The sequence below is a fragment of the Typopeltis vanoorti genome, chromosome 5 (assembly GCF_054136105.1).
Source record: "Typopeltis vanoorti isolate ZY-2024b chromosome 5, IOZ_Tvanoo_1.0, whole genome shotgun sequence".
Classification (NCBI taxonomy): domain Eukaryota; kingdom Metazoa; phylum Arthropoda; class Arachnida; order Uropygi; family Thelyphonidae; genus Typopeltis; species Typopeltis vanoorti.
Genome location: NC_143553.1, coordinates 65,497,388 through 65,519,028, shown reverse-complemented (window position 1 = coordinate 65,519,028; position 21,641 = coordinate 65,497,388). Strand labels below are relative to the sequence as shown.

At 35.6% G+C, this 21,641-nt stretch overlaps 1 protein-coding gene across 1 annotated transcript in view; it reads right to left on the bottom strand.

The window, feature by feature from the left end:
- LOC150106484 (golgin subfamily A member 7) overlaps positions 1 to 21,641 on the bottom strand; it is a 174,310-nt gene that overhangs the window by 13,242 nt on the left and 139,427 nt on the right. Inside the window, exon 5 of the mRNA XM_090392472.1 lies at positions 4,671 to 4,772. Within this exon, the coding sequence (XP_090248598.1) occupies positions 4,671 to 4,772 (102 nt within the window). The remainder of the gene's footprint in view (positions 1 to 4,670; positions 4,773 to 21,641) is intronic.

The following is a 21,641-nucleotide window of genomic DNA, read 5'->3' as shown; positions in this document are numbered from 1 at the left end:
CCAGGAAATATACCACACTGCAACAGCAATAATCCAACATCACACGAGTAGAAATAACATATCAATTGAAAAAGGTGTCCGACAAGGAGACTATCACCCAAAATCTTAACAGCAGTCCTTCAAGAAATATTTAATAATATAAATTGGACAAACCTTGGTATAAAAATTTATAACAGAAACTTAACACACCTAAGATATGCAGATGATATCATAATTTTTACAAACACTCCAGAAAACCTTAATATAATGATAGAAGACCTATATCATGAAAGCAGAAAAGTCGGTCTAAAAATAAACAGAGAAAAATGAAAATCGTGTTTAATCATTTTGTAATACTAAAAAACATAATACATGCATACATACATATCTCTTCAAGGCCCACTCTTCCTAATTGAGTTGTGGGGGCAACAGCTGCAAGAAGAACTTCCAATGGTCACGATCCTCTGCCACCAAGCTCAGGTGTTCTGGTGGGATTCCCAAACGTGTCCAACCAAGGTTTTGGATATAATCTATCCAGCGAGTCCTTGGCCTTCCACATGGCCTCCCACCCTCTGGCTTGGCAAAGAGGGCCTGCTGAGGGAGTCTCTCTTGTGGCATTCTGACCAGGTGCCCGTACCAGCGTAACTGTGATCTCTCAACACGGAGAAGCAGCGGTTGAGTATTGAGGGTTTCCCGAATTGCAGAGCTTCTGACTCTGTCGAGTATTGTCAGCCCCACAACCCCTCGAAGGAACCTCATTTCAGGTTCCTTCGAGGGGTTGTGGGGCTTGGATTCGTGTCCGCATTCTTTCGGTCATTACCCAACTCTTGTGACCATAGGTGAGGATGGGGACATAGACTGTATTGAAGACAGCCAACTTTGACCTCTGGCTTAACTCCCGCTTCAATACTACCGAATGGCCAAGCTCCCGCAATATTGAGCTTGCTAAGCCAATTCAAGTATCTAGCTCTACGTCCCATTTTCCATCATCCGTGAATATGGACCCAAGGTATTTAAACTTCTCCACCTGTCTCATTGGGACTCCACTTACATTTAGAGTGCACTGGGATGGTTGTCTTGAGACCACACTGATCTTCATTCCGGCGTCTGCACAAACAGCTACAAACCTATCCAGGGTCCGCTGGAGGTCATCTGTGGAAGAGCTAAGCAGAACTAGGTCATCTGCAAAAAGCAGACGTCCAATGCTACATTTTCCAATTCTGACACACTCACTGCCTCGGCTGTGCCTGTCAATCCAGTCCATAAATATTATGAAAAGGAGGGGTGACAGAACACACCCTTGGCAGAGGCCAACAGAAACTGTGAAAGGTTCAGACTTTGTGCTGTTTACCCTGACACAAAACTCTGGGCATTCATACAGGGACTTGATGGCAGCTAATAGTTGACCATCCACTCCATACTCCTGTACTACTTGCCAAAGCTTATCCCAAGGAACCCGGTCATATGCCTTCTCCAAGTCCACAAAACATGTGTAGACATTCTTGGCATATTCCCAAGATTTCTCAAAGACTTGCCTTAAAGTGAAGATTTGGTCAGTTGTGCTTCTACCAGGATGAAAGCCACATTGTTCTTCCTGGAACTTTGACTCAACTATGCTCCTGCACCGTCTTTCCAAGCACTTAGCATACACTTTCCCAGGCAGGCTGAGCAGAGAGATGCCACGATAGTTACTGCAATCCTTCTGGTCTCCCTTCTTAAAGACTGGTATTATTATGCCTGTCTGCCATTGCTTTGGTGCTCGCCCAGATATCCAAGCAGCCTGACACACTCGAGTCAGCCAGAGAACACCGTCTCGATTTAAGGCTTTAATGATTTAAGGCTAAAAAACATAATAACAGAAAATAATTTCTTGGAAAGTCTCTCTTCATATACATACTTAGGTCATCTCATTGATCTAAACTGTGGACTCCAAAAGGAAATAAATAGGAGAGTTCAACTTGTCTGGGGTGCATTCAGAAAATTGAAAAGCATTTCTCAAAACAATGAATCACTCGTGTCTCACTTTGTTTAAAAAGGAAGACATTTAACCAGTGTATACTTCCAGTCATCACACATGGTTGTGAAACTTGGTCTCTAACAAAAGCACTAGCAAATAAATTAGCAACAACTCAAAGAAAAATGGAGAGGTTGATGCTAGGCATCACATTAAAAGATAAGAAGCGAAACACCTGGATAAGAAGCCAGACTCATATCAATGACATCGTTCTTCACCATAAGCAACTAAAATGGAAATGGGCTGGACATCTATCAGAAGAGAAGATGAGATGAACCACCATACTAACAAACTGGATTCCAAAAGAAGGAAAACGAGGCCGAGAACGTCCTAAAAGAAGGTGGAGTGAGGAATTGTCAAATTTTGTTGGGGAAAATTGGTCAACCATTGCCAAGAACAGAGAAAGGTGGAAAGAGATGGAGGAGGCCTTCATCTAGCAGTGGACAGAAAATGGCTGAAAAGAAAAGAAAGAATGGTACTGGGCTGATAATTTAAATAATTTATTATTTAGATTAATCCTTATGGCTGTATAGCCCAAATCAAGCCTTGACCACTTAAATTTATTGCCTCCAACCCTATCTGTCCAAAACTTTACTTCTACAGTACATTGTAATATGTTGTTGCTAGCTTCACTAATTGTGTTTATCCATCCATCTTGTTCTAGGTTTTCCTTTTGGTTTTTTGCAAAGAATTTTACTATTTAATGTCTTATTAAAAACTGTCATGTTCCATAACAAAAAACATTTTCTGCCCACTGCAACTTTCTGGGATTGATATGAATTACTACAAAGACCATTATCATTCACTGGGCCAAATATTTTTCTAAGGATTTTTCCTTTCAAAAACTGAAATCAAATTCTCCACCTTGAATGTAAATACCCATGTTTCTCATCCATAGGTAACAACTGGATGTTATTGATTTATATAGTTTTAGTTTAATTTTCCAATGAATATTTTTTGAAACTGAGTACCCATAAGAGAGAATAGAAAGCTTGATTACTCCCTCTTTATTCGATTCTGCATTTCCACCATCTCATTTGGTTGGCTAGTGATCATTAATGCCTAAATATTTATTTAAATTTTCCCATTTTTTTTGGCTATTTCGAGGTTCCCAATTTTCGCACTTGTATCGGTTAACTGATACAGGAACATACATCAACAATATTCTCCCCGTTTCCCCCTACTTCTCTGCATCAGAGATCCATCAATTAGGATAAGACAGAGAAGCCTGGTTTTCCTTCACGGATTTTATTACTTCACTTCCTGCAGGGATTTTATCTATTTCTGGGGATTTGATGTATTATATCATTATGCCTTGCCTTGATGGTAGCTCTAAAAAAAAAATCATCTCCTTCAATACTAGTTGGTATATAATTCTGAGTTGCCGAGCTAACATCCTTATTCAGCAATTCATGGAAATGTTCTCTCCATCTGTTTTTCACTTTTTTCTTTGTTAACATGTTTCCTTTTCCATCTTTAATATATCTAGCCCAAGATTATATCCTCCTTTAATTTGCTTATTTGTATTATAAGCTTGTCTAAACTTGCCCTTGTTCTTCATTTCTTGTTTTGCTGTGCATATCATTTTCATTAAGGGCTTGTCTTTTCTTTCTTTCTGGGATGCCTCTCATCCCAGTTCTTTATATTTTTCCTTCTATAATCCTAATTGGTCTTGCAGTATATTCTTTGCATGCTTTATTTCTTTTTATTTCTGTTTGAGCACATTCTTAATCAAATCAATCTGTTTCTTTTTGCATCCTAGAGTTTCTTCTGCAGTATTCAGGATCCACTGTTTAATGTATATCCAGCTTCTTTCTGCATCCTGTTCTATATCTATATTTTCAGCCTCTATTTTTTCTTTAATTCTGTTCTGGAAGTTGTTTTAACTTCAACTTTAATGCTTTTTCATGTATTTCTTGTTTCTTCGCTAAGATTATAATCCTGAAGCTTTAGAATAGTTTGTTCAAATTAAGAATTTATATTAAGTTATATATTTAAGTTACAATCCATAAGATAAAATCTGATAAGTTTCAAACTGAATTTTTTTGGTGGTCATGAAGAATGATGTTATATAAGCTTCTATCAATCAAAAAGAAGATATCCGTAGCTGGTATTATTTTAGACATGAATGCATAATCATAACATTTATCACTAATTCATTGTTACTGGTCACAGAAGCTGGCACCAGACAGACAAGATAATGACTGGGTGATTAAGTTTCCTAGTTTATCTTAAAAACTATTAGATGATTCTGTAGAAATCCAAGATATAGCAGCAAACAATATTTGCAATAGTTTATTACGCTTTACAACTCATTTCTTAATGAGCACTAGTTTTTTTACTTTTATAAGACTGACATATTAGAACTAGTTACTAATTTGCAAAAAATGCAGTGGACCTTGGCAGACTAAAATGTCTACCAAAGTCCACTGCATGATATTTTTTCATCTCAAACTAATTTTGTAGTGTCAATGTTCAGAAACAGTGAGTGAGAATCGGGTATGTTTAAGTTATCAATTTTTAGTCATTTACCTTTGATATTGTGAGTGAATTTAGAAATAAATTTCACAGTGAAAATGTGTCTCGTTTTGTTACTAAAGGTGAATTTAAATCCTTAACAATTAAAATCAGAGTTCAAGTAAAATAAAATATTTTACATTCCAAAAGAAAAGGATACAACTCTTAATCCCCTCTCAACTGGATCTGTTAGGAGAAGGCCACGGGGAAGCCAAACTGTCTCATTTTGCTCATCTATAAAAGATGCTATCCTTTTCAGCGACTGTTAATGGAAAATAAGTTGAATTAATGTCTATAAATAAAAATCTTTTCAAAAGTTTCCACTTCAAACTAATTAATATTCACTTTTTTTTTTTAATAGTGTGCAAGAAAATGACTCAAACTCAATATTGCAAGTTCATCTTATCAGTATTTTTTTAGGTATAAAACTTATTATACACTAAAATGTAAGAAGATAATTTCTAGCAATGTGAGATAACTGTCTGCAACAGCCAATATAATGCAAAGAAGTAAGAGTATATAAAGATAAAAATAAGTGCACAGAACAAACCATATATGAAACACAAGAAGTTCTTTAAAACTATGTTCATCTAAGATATATAATACTAGTTTGTAATTTACAAAGGGCAGCTTAGTTAAAACAAGGATCGTATAAAGTGATATATAATTTTTTTTCATCATAAATAACATGAGTACAGAATGAAATATCACAATGCTCTGCAATATTATATTATAACAAGTTAGGTTTTATCTAACCTCCCTCTTAACAAATGACTGTTCAACTAGCTCTTAGGTCTATCTTCAGCTTAACACTTTGCTGTTAGCTCTACATCTTAATATTCCCTACTAGTTAAAATTTCAATTACATAAGTTGTTTTAATTAAGCTCATAGTCAGAATAAGCTTACTTTCTCTATTTAGTTATCTAGCTTCTATCAACACTTTAGAGAAGCTAGATAACGGAGACCTCTGCACAGCCTACAAGGATGGTGGGGAAATCAATCCTGTTAATTTTCACCAGTTCACTTTCCTAGTAGTGAAGTCACCTTTCTCAGAGATTTGAATGTTCACACCTCCAAATGGTTTCCTTTCTCATTTGCAATGTTCCAGTAAAGAGATCTTTACTGGAACATTCGCCAGTGATCTCTCAAAATTGTTCACATGGCTACTAAAATACCAGATAACCCTGATCACCCTCTACAAATTTAGATCTCTTCCTCACTATTGATCCCTAAGTATTGTGATGTTCATCACAGTATAAGAGAATGCCAAGTGGGTGTCAATCTTTGTAATTTATAAAGAATAGCTACAACAAAAACTATTTACAGGATCCTTCACAATAATGCTACTAAAAAAAAAAAAATGTAGCCATACCTTATACATTAGGAGAATATCAGAAAAAATATATAGCACACTACATGGATACAATATTAGGGTGATATTCATACTACCTACCAAATTAAAATGCATCCTTTACTCATCTAAAGATCCCCTTTCCTTAAATTGCACACCTAAGGTTTTACAAAATCCAGCGCACCTATAACATGCCCTACACAGGGCAAAAACAGGATGAACAATTACAGCAAGAAAAGAAGAAGAACATAAAAGATATTAAATTCCTTCATTACGGTAGAACAGGCCTTTCCAATCTTGTATTATTGAAAACTTCAGAATTAATTGGAAAGTCACACTGTACCAAAACTTGGTTAGAAAGAAAATTCAAAGATGCTTGTGAGATGCAGATTCTTCATTCTAATCTCAACAAGAATTATGGATTAACAATTCCAAGAGTCTAGAAGATCTAACTACAACCCATATAGAATTCAAGTAAAGAACATTCAGAACAAGATGGCAGAATCCCAACACACACACACACAGAATCTAAAAATAACAGCACTGTAGAGAAGTTTACAAGTAGCAATTGATTTAGTTCCTTCTTCCCCTCACCGGAGATCAGGATAGTGTGAATGGTTAACAAAGCAGTTATAATACAGCTTATGTGTATTGCAATGTAACTTGTATTTTAGTAATCTTGATTATGACCTTGATATAGGGATTGAAATGGCAAGAGTTACATTTCTTAGATGTAAATGAAGAAATTGTTCTAATGTGTATTTTTGTCTCCATAATTTCTACACGATGAATACTGATCACCATGTAAATGAGAAAAATATTTGTAACTTCTAGGCCTCATTTCTTTGGTTGGATTTTCAATTTTCTGATTCACATACATATGCACTGATGCATCACAGAAACGGAAATAAAACTGAATGTGAGAATTACAGAGTATTTCCCCACTGAGTATTCCTGGCAAGATTTATGCAAGTATACTTGAGAAATGGTTGAGAAGAATTGTGGAAGAAAAGCTTGGTGAAGAACAAGCTGGATTCAGGCCAAATAGAGGCTGTCAGGATCAGATCTTCACTTTACGACAAATAGTTGAGAAAGCATGGGAATATAACAAAATCTATACAGTAAAACCCCGAAGTTATGGATTACGAATTCGCATAACTCGGGGTATAATTTTGCATGTAATTTATATATACAAACATACAATTGGGACCAAAGGTTTACAAAAACACCTATATTTTTTAAGAAATATGATCATAATTGTAGTTTTTCGTACATAAAAAAAAGAAAGTTATTTCGATGTCGATGGTTTCATAAAATCTAATAGATTCGTCTGATGGCATAATGTCTTTTTCTTGTCATGCAAAATTTCTTCATAGCAAGCTAATGATTTTTTTATTCCTTGCGGCTACAATTCATTCCTCATTAGAATCTATGTACTCCAAAATCTGTAAACCTTTCTTTTATGATAGCTCACAAATTTTCATTCCGCCTTCAAAATCCTTAATAATGTTGAGTTTTGTTTCCAAATTCAATGTTTTTCTTTTCTTGCTAGCTGTAGAAGAATCGGACTTGCTTCTTTTGGATGACATTATTATTTTTTATGTGATAAAATTTTTATCAAGAACATAACATTAAACAATCGCAAGGTTTGTAGACTATAAAAATCGTGTATGAATGGAGACCGTGTGAAACACGTCAGTGCTTGTTCACAGCATGTGTGACACTGGTGAATGCGGCGCGCCTGAAAGATATGACTAGTGGTGAGGCGTGAAACGGGATGGGAATATGTACATATAAGAAACCGCGTAACTCCGGGTATGATTGTATTTAAGTTTGGTCGATCTGGAAAAGGCATATGAAAAGGTGCCAAGAGAGAAGCTATTCAATACGATACAGTTATATGGTGTCAATGGGACATTATATCAAGCAATACTTAGTCTTCATTTGAGTTGTACGTCGGCAGTTAGAATTGAAGGAAATACAGGAAGATGGTTTAATGTTAAATCTGGTGTGAGACAAGGATGTACATTATCCCCTCTGTTATTCATTATCTATATGGATCACATTATGAAGGAAAGTGGTATTAAACATGATATCAAAATTGGCAGTGTTAATGTCAGCTCTTTGCTGTATGCGGATCATGTTATACTTCTAAATAAATCCGCTACAAGTCTGCAAGATTTCCTGACTAAATTGAATAATTGTTGTAATAGATATGGTATGAAGGTCAGCAATAAAAAGACAAAGACAATGGAAATAGGCAGAATCATTGAAAATATCAACTGCGTTGTTAACGGAGAACCTGTGGAACAAATAAAACATTTCAGCTACTTAGGCATGATTTTTACTGAAGATGGTAAATTAAATATGGAAATAGACAACAGAATCAACAAAGCTGGTATGGTAGGAAGTCAATTGAATAAATTCATATGGAATAAGAGAGAAATTAGTCAGAACACTAAATCAGCTGTATACAAGACAGTGTTCAAACCAGTTTTAACTTATGGATCTGAGAGCTGGGTCAGAAGTAGAACACTCGACCAAAGACTAGAGACTGCAGATATGAGAATCCAGAGAAAGATTAGAGGTGTGAACAGATGGCATCAATGGCAATATCATATTAAAAACGAGGATATTAGGAAAGAAATTGATATTGTCAGCATCCAGGAATGTTAGCAGAGCTAATCTCAGTAGGTCTGGTCACTTAAACAGAATGGGCAATGAAAGATTAGAAAACCAAGTGTTCTCTGCCAGGTTGGCAGGAAAATGACCCAGAGGAAGACCAAGATATAGGTGGATTGATACTGTACAAAGTGCCTTAGACGATATAAATATAAGATGTGATAATGTTGGAGTCTTGACAAGTAACAGACTGATTTGGAGGAAAATTGTAGATAGGAAGTTAGTAATGATGTAAATTTTTCATGTAGTACTATCATATCCTGTACACTGCTTGAGGATACATAGCAGGAATTTGATGATGATGATGATGATGACTGATGACAAATTTTACTGACTACTTTCACATACATTGCAGTATGTACTCATCACAGGGAGCAAAATAAAAAATACGACTGAGTTAACAGGCAAATTAATGGAAACAATAACACACACCGAATATTTGAAAAAAAAGACTAACAATGATGAGTATACACTTATCACATATTTATGAAAAGAGAATTGAGAGAATCTTTGAAAATGTAATGAGAAGAGCACCCGAAAATCCACGTGTCAGATCACTGTTTCTTGTCGACCGATTTTTTTTTTTTTTTTTCAAATTTTCAAAGATTCTCTCAATTCTCTGATGAAGAAACTGTAGTCAATGTAGGTCATTTTTGTGATATTTTGTGTCTTGTATGTGCTACTAGTCCTGACTTACTTTCCCCCCCCTCCTGCAGAACCCCGATATGCTCTGATATACATCTCTCTCCTAACCAGCCCATCTATCTCATATAGCAAATTCCACAAGAACAAGTAATCTTGTATACCTGTTTTGTGCATACACACACACACACACACACACACACACACTGAATGAGAAGATTTTGGAGGTTGAAGGAGACTTGAGATTTGGTTTGGCATGAAGAAAGCAACTTTTATTTCTTGTTCACAATACCCTTGCTATATCTTAAGAATCTGTGACAGATATGTAAGGGAGGAGTACTACTCTCCTATATTCTTGTTTTTTTTTTATGTCCAGCTGTGTTTCTTAAGAGGTGCTTCTTATTAGAATATTCTCAACCATTTTATCATAACCATTTTTTGGAAGGATTAGACTGTGATATTCAAGTTCATGGATTTTCTTCACCATACTGGAAATGTTATATACCCTGTGTCAAAGGGTTTTTATAATACCAAAAGACTGAATAGCCAAGTTTATTTTTTGCAGAGACTTCCAAGGCATCTAAAAAAAGGCAGGGATCTGTTGAATTAACTGAATGTATGGATGAATGTTGTTAAGATGAGCAGAGGCTTTTTTCACCTCATCCACATATCATAGCCATAGTTCAGGTTATGATTTGTAATTTCCCCAGGATCTACTTTTCAAACAATTCCATGAAGAGGTTAAAGAAGTTAGCTAAAAGTGGAGAAAGTGGCAGCTCATTGCTAGGCCTTTGTTTTTGTTTTTTTCTGTTCATAGGATTTGTCCTGGAATTGGAAGGATGTGTTGTCGATACGATGTTCAAATTACTTTACAGTGTATGTGGGAACAGTTCTTGTAGTCCTATGGTTTCTGTTTGAGGCACACACTGGTGAACAGGTTAACACTATTTAGATTTACCAGTAGGTCAGAAGATTCTATTATGATATCCTTAATTTTTTTTTTAAAATAAAGTGCCCTATGTTTGATATAGATATCCATCTTGCCTATAGGTAATTATCAGCTATGCGAGATATTTACAGGAAAAGAGAGGTGGATGAATACCAAGTGCACTATTGTGCAACAGTGATATTTCTTGCTTATGTACCTTAGAAGCGCTGTAAATTCTGGGAACTTGAGATGTTTCTCAGTATCGTCAGGCCACTTGACAAGATCTCTAATGAAACTGTTTGTCATGCTGTGAGTGCGCCAAGTGAGATCATAGTCAAATAAATTTTAGGTGTTGGTGGTGTTACCGAGCAAGTTTTGCCTTTTTTAAACACATTTCTCCATGCTCATGACTACTATGCATCACCTTTGTCCACTTTTAGTACTACAATGTTCTTATTTTTTTGGAGTACTGACCGTTCCATTTTTATGATATTTTATGATGTAGCTGTTTAGCTTTAAGAGGTATGGCTGCTATTTAGAAGCAGATTAAATCAGCAGTATCCTTTGGTCATTTTCTCAGTCTCTTTTCTACATTACCAATGATGTCAATCTTGGATGTACACAATACCTGCCACACTGAATTAGAAACCTTTATGCAGATGTATGTTAATGTCACTTACACAGCGTATATGCAAAATATTTGGTCACACGCATCACCACGTGTTCTAGGCAACTATTTAAGAATGCTGCTGGTCAGTAATCTTAAATAGTTGCCTAGAACACAATTTTGATCACAATGGGAAAAACAAACTATCTTTGGGAGTTCAATAAAGGGCTTATTATGGGGTTTCCATCTGGCTGTAGCCATGATTTTGAAAACAGCAGAGCTGACTGGTTTCTCAAAAGGTATTATATCCTGAGTGTTTAATCAGTGGAAAAATAACCCCACTGCTTCTCTAAGAGGCATAACTGTGGTCCTAAGACAGTCGCTCAGGATCGAGATTGCCATTGTTTGAAAAGACTTGTACAGACAAACAGAACTTCCTGTGTGCAGGCAATTGACTGATGCTTCAGTCAATTGCTGCACACAGGAAAAGCTTTAACGAAAGCTCTTCCTATATCTCACTGAACTATGTACAGTGAATTGAAGAGGATAGGTATTGGCAGTTGCATGACTATACAGAAACCAGGATTTCTGCAAAGAACTGTAAATTTTGCCTACAGTGCTGACAGGAATACCTTGACTGGACACTGAAACACAAGTAATGTTGTCTGAAAAGTCATGGTACACCTGGTTCTCTATGAACGATAGCAGAGTTTGGCAGGAGCCCCATGAAGCAATGAACCCAGTTTGCCCTGTAAACACAACTCAAGGTTCTGGAGTGGTGTCATGGCGTGGAGCATGTTCTGTTGGTATAGAATGGGTCCCCTGATATTGCTGGAAAGTCAGGTGTTCTCTAAGGAATATCTGAACATTGCTGCCAATCAAGCCCATCATACAATGCTGACTTTTTTTTTATCCACCAGGTGACAGTTGTTTCGTGGACAACAATGCTACTGTCCATTCACGAATTGTTCAGCGAGCATGACAGTGATTTCCATCATATTCCCTGGCCACAAAAAAGCCTGGATCTGAACTCCATTAAGAATGTATAGGACATGTAGAAAAACAGATCTGGGAGCAAAGTCTGCTTCCATCAAATCTAATAAATTAAAGGACTATCTGGTGAATGCCTGGTACGTTGAAGACAGACAATCCAATACTTTGTGGAATCTATGACAAACTGCATTTGTGCTGTAATTTGGTCTGAATAAGATTCAACATGGCAGGGGGTCGGCAACCTTTTCAGACTTGAGGGCAAAATACAACTTTTATTTTTTATAATTGGGCCGCAAGGGTTTAATTAATAGAAAATAATGAGTGGAAAAAATACTCAAGGTATCAATTTTTATCGTCATCATCATTATTTGTCAGTCTCGGGACTGGTAGCTCAGCAGCAATTTCCTCCATTCTGCTCTGTCATTGGCTTTCTTCTTAACTTCCTAGTAACTCCTCAAACCCATGTTTGTCTTTGACTTGGTCAAGAAAGCTTTTCCTTGGGTCTGCCTCTTCTTCTTTTCCCCTCTATTTTGCCTTCAGTCATTCTTTTCACGAGTCCATCATGTCGAAGTATATGTCCAAACCACCTATCCCTTCTAATTTTGATCGATTTAATTAGAGTTCTTGTTTCGTTCATCTCTCTCAGGACTTGGTTTGATTTTTTTTCCTGTCCATTTTATTTTGTTCATGCGGCGCCAGCACCACATTTCAAAACCCTCCAATCTTCTTACATCTTCTCTGCCTAGAATCCAGGTTTCACATCCATACAGTTGAGGTTTAAAATGCTTTTCATTTTAGAGAATTGGGCTTTTGCATTGTTTATTCTTGATCTTATGTCTTCTCTTGTTCTGACATATTCTGTTATTAGGCTTCCTAAATATTTAAAGCTTTTCACTTGTTTTGTCTCCCACTGATGTCTATATGCTCTATATTGATAGGGATTTTGCCTGTAACAATAATTTTAGCTTTATCTATGTTGATTTTCATTTTATATTTTTCAAAGTTATTATTTAGTAATTCTAGCATTGTTTTTAATGTTCTTCTGTTTTCTGCTACAAGGGCTATGTCATCAGCAAATCTTATACACATGACTTGCTCACCATTTATCTTTATGCCACTATTTTATTTTATCTTTAGTTTCCTGAATGGCCTTTTCAATATATAAATTAAATAAAAGTGGTGAAAGTATACATCCTTGTCTTACTCCACTCTTTATATTTATATTTATTATTTTCTCCTTATCATTGATTTTAATCCGTCCATTTTGATTTTTGTAAATTTGATAAATTATTTTCCTATCCCTCAAATCTATGCCGATATTAGTTAGACAGTTAAGGAGTATTTGCCGCTTTCTCTAAATCAAGGAAGCAAATGTAAGTATTTTGACTAAGGTCTAATCTTCTCTTTATTATTGTTTTTAAATAGAGTATTGCCTCTCTTGTTCCTTTATTCTTTCTGAATCCAAATTGGTCTTCATCCAATAGACAATCTATTTTTGAATAAATTCTATTTTGAATAATTTTTAGCAGAATTTTGCTAACATGTGGTATGAAAGCTGTTGTTGTAAATTGGCTGCATTTGTTTGCATTATTCTTTTTTAGTATTGGTATTATGGTTGATTTCATAAACTCCTTCGGTATTTCTCCTCTATCATAGATTTGGGCTATTAATTGATAGAGTAAGGTTTTTGTCTCATTCACCTAGATTTTGTAGCAGTTCTATAGGAATTTTGTCTACACCTGGACTTTTTCCCTTACTGATTTAAGACAGTGCTTTATCAAATTCTTCTCTCATTATTGGGGGTCCTACATTATCTTCATTTTGATTTTCTATGCTGATATCAACATCAAGTTCGTTGCCATTATAGAGATTTTCAAGATAATTCTTCCATTCCATTAATATATCCTCAGATTCTATTAGTAATTTTCCATTTTCATCTTTGATGGCATTATTTTTGCTGTTCTTATTAAATTTGAAAGTCAGTTTGTTAATTTCTTTATAGGCTTTCTTATGTTTTATTTTTTAAATAATTCATCTATGTTATTACACTGTTCTTCTAGGTATTGTTTTTTGGCTTGTCTACATTTTTCTTGTATTGATTTTTAAGATAATTGTATTTGGCCACATCTTCTTCTTTAACAGCATTTTTATATTTTCTTCTTTCATCCATAAGGCCAAGTATTTCATCTGTTATCCAATGTTTTCTTTTTTCTTTTTCTGCATTTTTCAATAATTGATTTGATGAATTTGTAATTAACTTTTTAATCATATTCCATTGGTTTTCAATATTATTCTGACTATTTATGTTTTCTGGAATGTTATGATCAGTTGCCTCTTGGTATCCTCTCTTTACTTCTTTACTCTAATTTTTCAAGGTTCCATCTTATTGGTTTGTATCTTTGGATTTGTTTCCTATGTTTCAGTTCTGTTTTTATTAAGACAAGGTTATGGTCACTACTAATGTCGACACCTGGATAGCTTTTGCAATTTTTTATTTGGTTTCTGTATCTTTTCTTGACCAATATATAATCTCTTTGAATCCCCAGGTGCTTTCCAGGTGTATCTTCTTCTTTTTAGATCTTGAAATAGTGTATATGCTATAACTAACTGTTTTTGTGTACAAAATTCTATTAATTGCTTTCCTCTTTCATACCTACGTCCAAGACCAAATCTTCCTGAAACATTATCATTGTTCTCTTCTCCCACTATAGCATTCCAATCTCCCATTATTATTGTATTGTCTCTGTCTTTAAAGCTGCTCAAGATTTCTTCTATTTGTTCATAAATTTCTTCTATTTCTTCATCGCTATGTTGTAATGTTGGCATGTAGACCATTATAATATTGAGGTTTACCGGTTCATTCTGAATGCTTATCGCCATGATTCTGTCACTGTGGTTAATTATTGTAGTGATTAACTTTCCAACTTTTTTATGAAGCATTATTGCAACACCTGACTCGCCCTTCTTTTGTCCTGAATATATTATCCGAAATTCTCCACTCCAGAAATCACCCTGTCCCTCCCATCTCGTCTCACTAATGCCCAGAATGTCTATTTCAAGTCTTTCCATTTCTTTTTTCACATTTTCTATTTTACCTGGTTCTAGCAGTGTTCTTGCATTCCATGTTCAGCTTATTTCTTGTCTTCATTTTTTAATAAGTACCAGGATTTCATTGGCTGTCGACCTGAAAAGCCTGGTAACTTCTCCTGCAACTTCTCCTTCAGTGAAGGCTCCATCGCCAATCTTGACTTCATTTTTAACTTCCATTGCTGCTTTTACTTGGGAATGTAATGTAGTGGTTTCCCCTTGCCTTCCACATTGCAGTATTGTAACATGTATGCTACTTGAAAGTACAAGTAGCACTGCGGCCCACTACTATAACTATTAGTGGTTAGTTGAAAGAGGAGGAAACACCCCTAGCCCTCGAATACTCTAATAGCTTCAGGGAGAATGGAGGACCTTCTCCTGGGGTTAGTAAGCAAGAAAAGAGACAGACAGAAAGTTTTAAGTAAAGCAGGGGTGGGGAACCTTTTTAGTATCAAGGGCAAAAATTGCTAATTTAAAAACTTCCACGGGTGACTGGTAAATTTTATCTCTTATACATAGTGTATGTAGTGTGCAATATATATCTTACCAGACGTATGACAATCATATTATATGTAATATAGCTATTTTTGGTTTTGTATATTTAATTATTTAAATTTAAATAAATTTAAATTATTATAAAATTTTATTTACATGTACATACGAGTACATCAGCTGTTATGTCTGTTTTTTCTATGTTGCCATTGCTATGGTCGATGTTCGTTCGTGGCCCTTCACTCTAATTCCCTTCCTATTTTTTCTTTCTAAACTTTGTCTATCAATTACTATGTAGGGCCCTTAGATTACTTACTCTCTAACTTGTGTGAGGCATCCCCCGTTTTTCTCAGACGAATTTATATACTGCGCCAGCCTGAGCTTAGGTGCAGAGAATATCTTAACCTAGGGAGGGTCACAGAAATTAGATGCCACTAATGTGGTTACAGCTAAATCAGAGGCCGTAGGTGTTCTAATCTTGCAGTCGTAGCCCTTCCTTCTTAACTTACTCTGGGTATCCCCATGTGCATATACAGATAAACAGGTTCGTAATTTTTATGACTGGTAAGAGTCAGTCTACATGGTCAGATCACACACATACGATACTATAAAACATATTTAATGAATTCATAAGTAATACAAGACATAAACATAATGTAAGCAACACTAAGTTAAAATCATCTAAGGTTTCACTCTCTCTCTCATACTTTAAATATACAATTTCTCATTTACATAGAATGTTTCCTTCAAATGGTTGAAATACTATATACAATTGATCAGGTGCTCGTTAGGCACATAACACATCTTGTTTCTTTTTCGTATGGGTTAAAACGGTTCTTAACAAATTCACAATTCTTGGACAGTCAGTCTAATGAGATTCAAAATGTTCCATAATCTGCTAAATCTCCAAAGTTCACTTTTCATTCTGAAACACAAAATTTCTTCCGTTCACAATCATCCTAATGTTTAAGGAACAAAGAATATGTAAGGTAGAATATGTAATATGTACTTATCTACTCTGCACTGGTTTTCGGAGGTTCCTTCCTTCCTTCCTAGTGAAAAACTTTGTTGTTCAAGGTCTGCTGCTACGTGGGAATCACATGTATTCTTCGAGTTTGGTGCTCGCTTCTTCAAGAATTACATCAGCGCACTTTCTTTGCCGATGGCCCGCATTTTTATCTGCCGTACTCTGCGATGTCTTGCCGGGACTTATGGTAGTCAACTCCGGGAACGGAGTTGGACATCGTTGACCACTGAGGAGCACAAGGAGAGAAAACTGGAACAAAACAAATGGGAGGGATCCTGTGTTGCTGCATATATTCTCCCTTTCCAGCACCCTCTTTTCGAGTTAGATTTTGCATATTTGATCTTTCGATTCGTCCCCAACTGGGTGACCTCATTGCACCGCCATACAGGGCTTTCCATTTTCGGGAACGCGTGCTTTTGGATATTTTCCACGAACTAGCACCCACGGGCGCTTACAATATTACGGTGGCATTTGAGCGACCTTTGCCCTTTCTTAGCAGTGTACTGACATTCTTGCATGTGTAGTTATAAATCACTAGTAATTATCTTTACACATATTCTTTGATTATTTTACATTTACAATTCTAATTTAGATCTATCAAAACTTATACTAAATATTTCTTTCATCTTATTGATCATGATATTAATTCTTCTATGACATGAACTTAATTGTTGAAAGGACAAGTATGCTCTCTTAGTGGGGCATATTCTGTTAGATTCTGGATGGGTGACCCCATTGTAAGTGAGGTTGCCCATTTCAGATCTAAGCAAAGACAGCAAAGGGGTGAATTGAAATAGACTTGCGGGCGAGGGATTCCCCACCCCTGAAGTAAAGAATACTCATTCGGAAGAATGTTAGTATGAGGGTAGAAGCAGGAAGTGGAAGAGTTAGAGAAAAGTATGACCAAAAGTTTTGAAATAGATCATACTTAGCTCTGGGATCCCGGGTTGTTATACATGCCTGTGCCTGCAAGTTGCAAGCCCCATGGGGATAATTTTTATTATATCAATCTTAAAAAAAAACACAGAAATATTTAAAGAATACGAGATATGAAACAAGCATTAAAATGAAACTCGATGAAAAATTATCATGTAAAAACAAAGTAATATAGTTTTATGCATCAATATGTATGTCTTCCTACTTAATGTGACTTTTGTGATTGTTTTCCCTTAGCCAAATTATCTATATTTATATCCACTTTATAACCTGAGATATAAATTCAAATCGAAGCATGCAAATGTTCATCAGTTAGTTGAGAAGAAAATTTATTTTTTCTAAAACTCATGGCAGAAAATACTTGTTCACAAATATATGTGCTTCCAAATGCGACTATCGTCTTCTTTGCATCGATGGTAAGCATCGATAAATTTTTTTGGATATTTTCCAACGAAAATGCATTCTTTAATATTTCATTGTGCTGCAATTCCAAAACTTCCATCAGTAGTCGGTTTGGTACGTCAATGTTGACATTAAAAGGATTCTATATCCACAAATCTTATTGAAAATTCCATTTTGTAAATCTTCAATAATACCAACAAAAGTTTCTTTTGTGTTTGCTATCCAACTGTAGATGCTGATTTGCAATCATGTAATTTTCTTCCATCATATATTCAAATATCCAATAGCTGTGGGACAGTATTTTTGTATTCCATCATGAAAATATCCATTTCTTCACATAATTAAAAATATTTTTAGCACAACACCTCTACTTAAAAATCTAACACTTGACCAGTAGATAACGTCCTCTTGAAATGTCCATAACATCTTTTCTTGATGATAAAATTTTACTGACCACATGCCATGTAAATATGGTCAACCTTTTATGGGCCACCAAAATTCACGTTTGGGCCAAATGCGGCCTGCGGGCCGAGCAGGGTGGCCAACCCCTGCAACATGGTATTAAATAAAAGTTTCTAATTCAGCTGCCTTTATGTGAATATTAGACAGAGATAAGACAAAACTCAAACTTTTGAACAAGGTGTTAAGTTTAGTGTTTGTGAGCACATCTGAAGATGCATTGATCATGAACTTGTTTGTAGGGTAACTGCTTTTTCTTTAATTGAATTTTTTTTCCTTTAATTTGTCCTTACTGGGTATGGAAATTGAATAAGCTTTGTTTGAAGAGAGTGCCTAGTGTTTTTAAGTGTTTTTATAAATTTTGTAAATTTATAAAAACACTTGAACTCCAATAAAAATGTTGATGTACATCACATTTAGACCAAACCTATTTGTGACAGAAATCCAATACAACAAACACAGTCTATCCATAACTGTGTTGTATTGTCTACCATAACAAATTGCACTATGTATGATTCTTTCACCATCTTTGCGCTAAAAGGTGTGTGTGTGTGTATATATATATATATATATATTCATATTTATATATACACTTAGATCCGAGAACTGGAAAAAACAATTAAATTTATTCAAAACGAAACATGTTTCATCGGATTGTCCGACTTCTTCAGGCGTGAGAACATAGAAAGCAAATAAAAAACACTATAAGAAACATTGTATCACTATAAAAACGACTATTATAAAATTCAGTTAGTTTTGAACTATAGCTACAGTCCGTGTTGAAGTTCTATTGCTGGGCATCTGACTTCAAGAGTGTGCCAATATCGGATAGCAGAGCTGAAAGAGTCTGGTAGATTATAACTAAGGTTATTATTTATATGATGAGGGTCCATAACAATTTCCTTAGATTCGACAATGCGGCGTTCTACTTCGTCATGGCATATATGAAGGTTTGAAGTTGTTGTCCAGTTTATCTCATGTTGACGGCCTTCATCATTTGTGTTTACTGAAAACAGTACATGGCTTGATAGGGCACTTGCTCTAGTTCTTTTGTAGGCAATGTCTCTCTGGTGTTCTTCCAGACGTAGGAGGATGGATTTTTCAGTTTGATATAGTATTGTTTCCCGCAATCACATGTGATTTTGTACACTCCTGGGAATTGTAGATGGTTGTGAACTTGTTTGTATTTGCTTAAAATTGATCTTAGTTTAGGAAGAGTAGAGAAGCAGGTTTTTTTGTTGAACTTTCGTAAAATTCTTCTTAGTTTCGTGGAGAGCGAGCTGATGTATGGTAAGGAGATATAATCTTTGGGGTTATCTTGTGTTTCCGAGTTGTTTTGATGGCGGGTATAGATGCTTATTAATAGTTTTCGACGAGTAGCCATTACTTGTGAAGGTTCTTTGTAGATGTTGTAGTTCATTTTTTAGTTCATCATCTGACAGTACAGATCTGGCACGATATGCTGGAATTGAGATGATACCCACTTTCTGTGCAGGATCTATCTGTGTGTGTAGATTTTCTAAAGATTGAGATTTTTACAGAATCAGATGTCTTAGTAAGTCTTACATCCAGGAAGGGAAGAGATCCGTTTTCTTCAACCTCCATTGTTAATTTGATGTCTTGGTGGAAGTTGTTTAAATGATATAAAAAAGACTGAAGGTTATCATCAGTGCAGTGTTGCTAGATAAGAAATATGTGATCTACAAATCTTATCTGGGAACAAACTGAGAACAATCTAAGAAAACTGGAAAAAACAAATTGTTTTTTCGGATCTAAGTCAGTATATATAAATATGAACATGTCCCAATTCCGAGTTAATATTACAGATCATTATATATATATATATATATATATATATATATATATATACAGGGTGTTCGGGATAAATTTGACAGTTTCGTAAGGAAAAAGAAAATCTTCTTTGTATCTATTAAATTTAATGAATTGACAAAAAAACATTACAGGCAGAGTTAATTACAATACTATCAACAAGATTTACTCAAAATAACCACCATTAGCATCGATCACAGCTTCAATTCTGCTTCGGAACCTCGAACAAGCTGATGCTACAGTCTCCCTGGGAAGGGCCGCAAAAACTGTTTTAATTTTATCCATTAACTGGGCTTTTGTATTACTGGAAGTGCGATTGGTGTCTTTTTCAACTGCGCCCCATACAAAATAATCCATGGGGTTAAGGTCTGGGGAGTTTGGAGGCCAAACATTTGGACTGGTGAAGTCGTAGAAATTTTCAGACAACCATTTTTGACTTTTCCCAGAGGTGTGGCAAGGGGCCGAATCCTGCTGCCATACATACGGCCTACCATTGGCTACCCTTGTTATCCAGGGCTTGACTACAGTTAGCAACTCCACGAACAAAGCCCGAATTCCAATGCCAGGGTTCTTCAACACCTGTTCCTGCAGATTTGCGAGGAATTCTGCTGTACGAACGCAATCAGATCGTCTGCTAGGGATCTTTCTTCTTGCTACATCCTCGTAGTCACCATTGCAAGTTTCTAGTTCATGCCTGATTGTTTTTACTGTATTCAGGGAGCATTGGGCAGCAGTCATAATATCCTTATTTTGATGGCGGGCACGAATCATCATGATACAAGTTATTCTCTTCCATGATTCAGGTGGGTTCCAGCTATCCATCCTTTCTGACATCTTGTATATGAATGAAGAAGGGTCCAAACTTTTAAATGAAGAGAAGTGTGTGGTAATACATGTAACTTACGGAAAAATATAATTAATTATAAATATGTCAAATTTATCCCGAACACCCTGTATATATAGCATGTATATTTAGTTAACACTGTCTAAAGTTAATATAAAATTGGCCAAGAATTAAAGTTGAATACTACTTATATCTACACCTAATGTTTGCAACACTGTAACAGACTGAGCTAAGACTAGAGGGGCTTTTTTTTTTTACTGCACATATCTGATTCTGTTATTGCTCAAGTCAGATATGACAAGGCAAAAGAAACAGGAAAAAAATACATAATTTTAGCTTTATCCCCCCCCCAGGGAATTCTAACATGTCAGAACTTCATGAAATGAACAATGCCACATGTTAATGACAGTGACAGTGGCAAGCACACGTATAAAGTGCCTGTATGTATGCACATGATGAATTCCTGACATCTTGTCAGGAATCTTGTCTGCCTTCTCCCATCAGAAATGGCGGGAGAAGGCAGAGAGAGAGAGCTGTTGTAAAGAATAATGTGAAAATATTAAATAACTGTTCAAAGTATATAGCACAGGAGAAAAAAATTACCTTTCAGATAAAAAAAAAAAAAAAAAAGAGAACTATGTTTTATGAAGACGTATACAAACATATACAGTCCAGCCAAAATATTATGACCACCCACCATTTTTTCACAATTGCCCATTCTACGTCACCAGATAGCATTGATATAGCAGTAAAAACCAACATACATGATATTGGAGGTGTGTGATGTACTGTTTAACGGTTACCAATTAACATGGGCTGGTTGAAGGGTGGCAGTAATCGAGGAAACTGT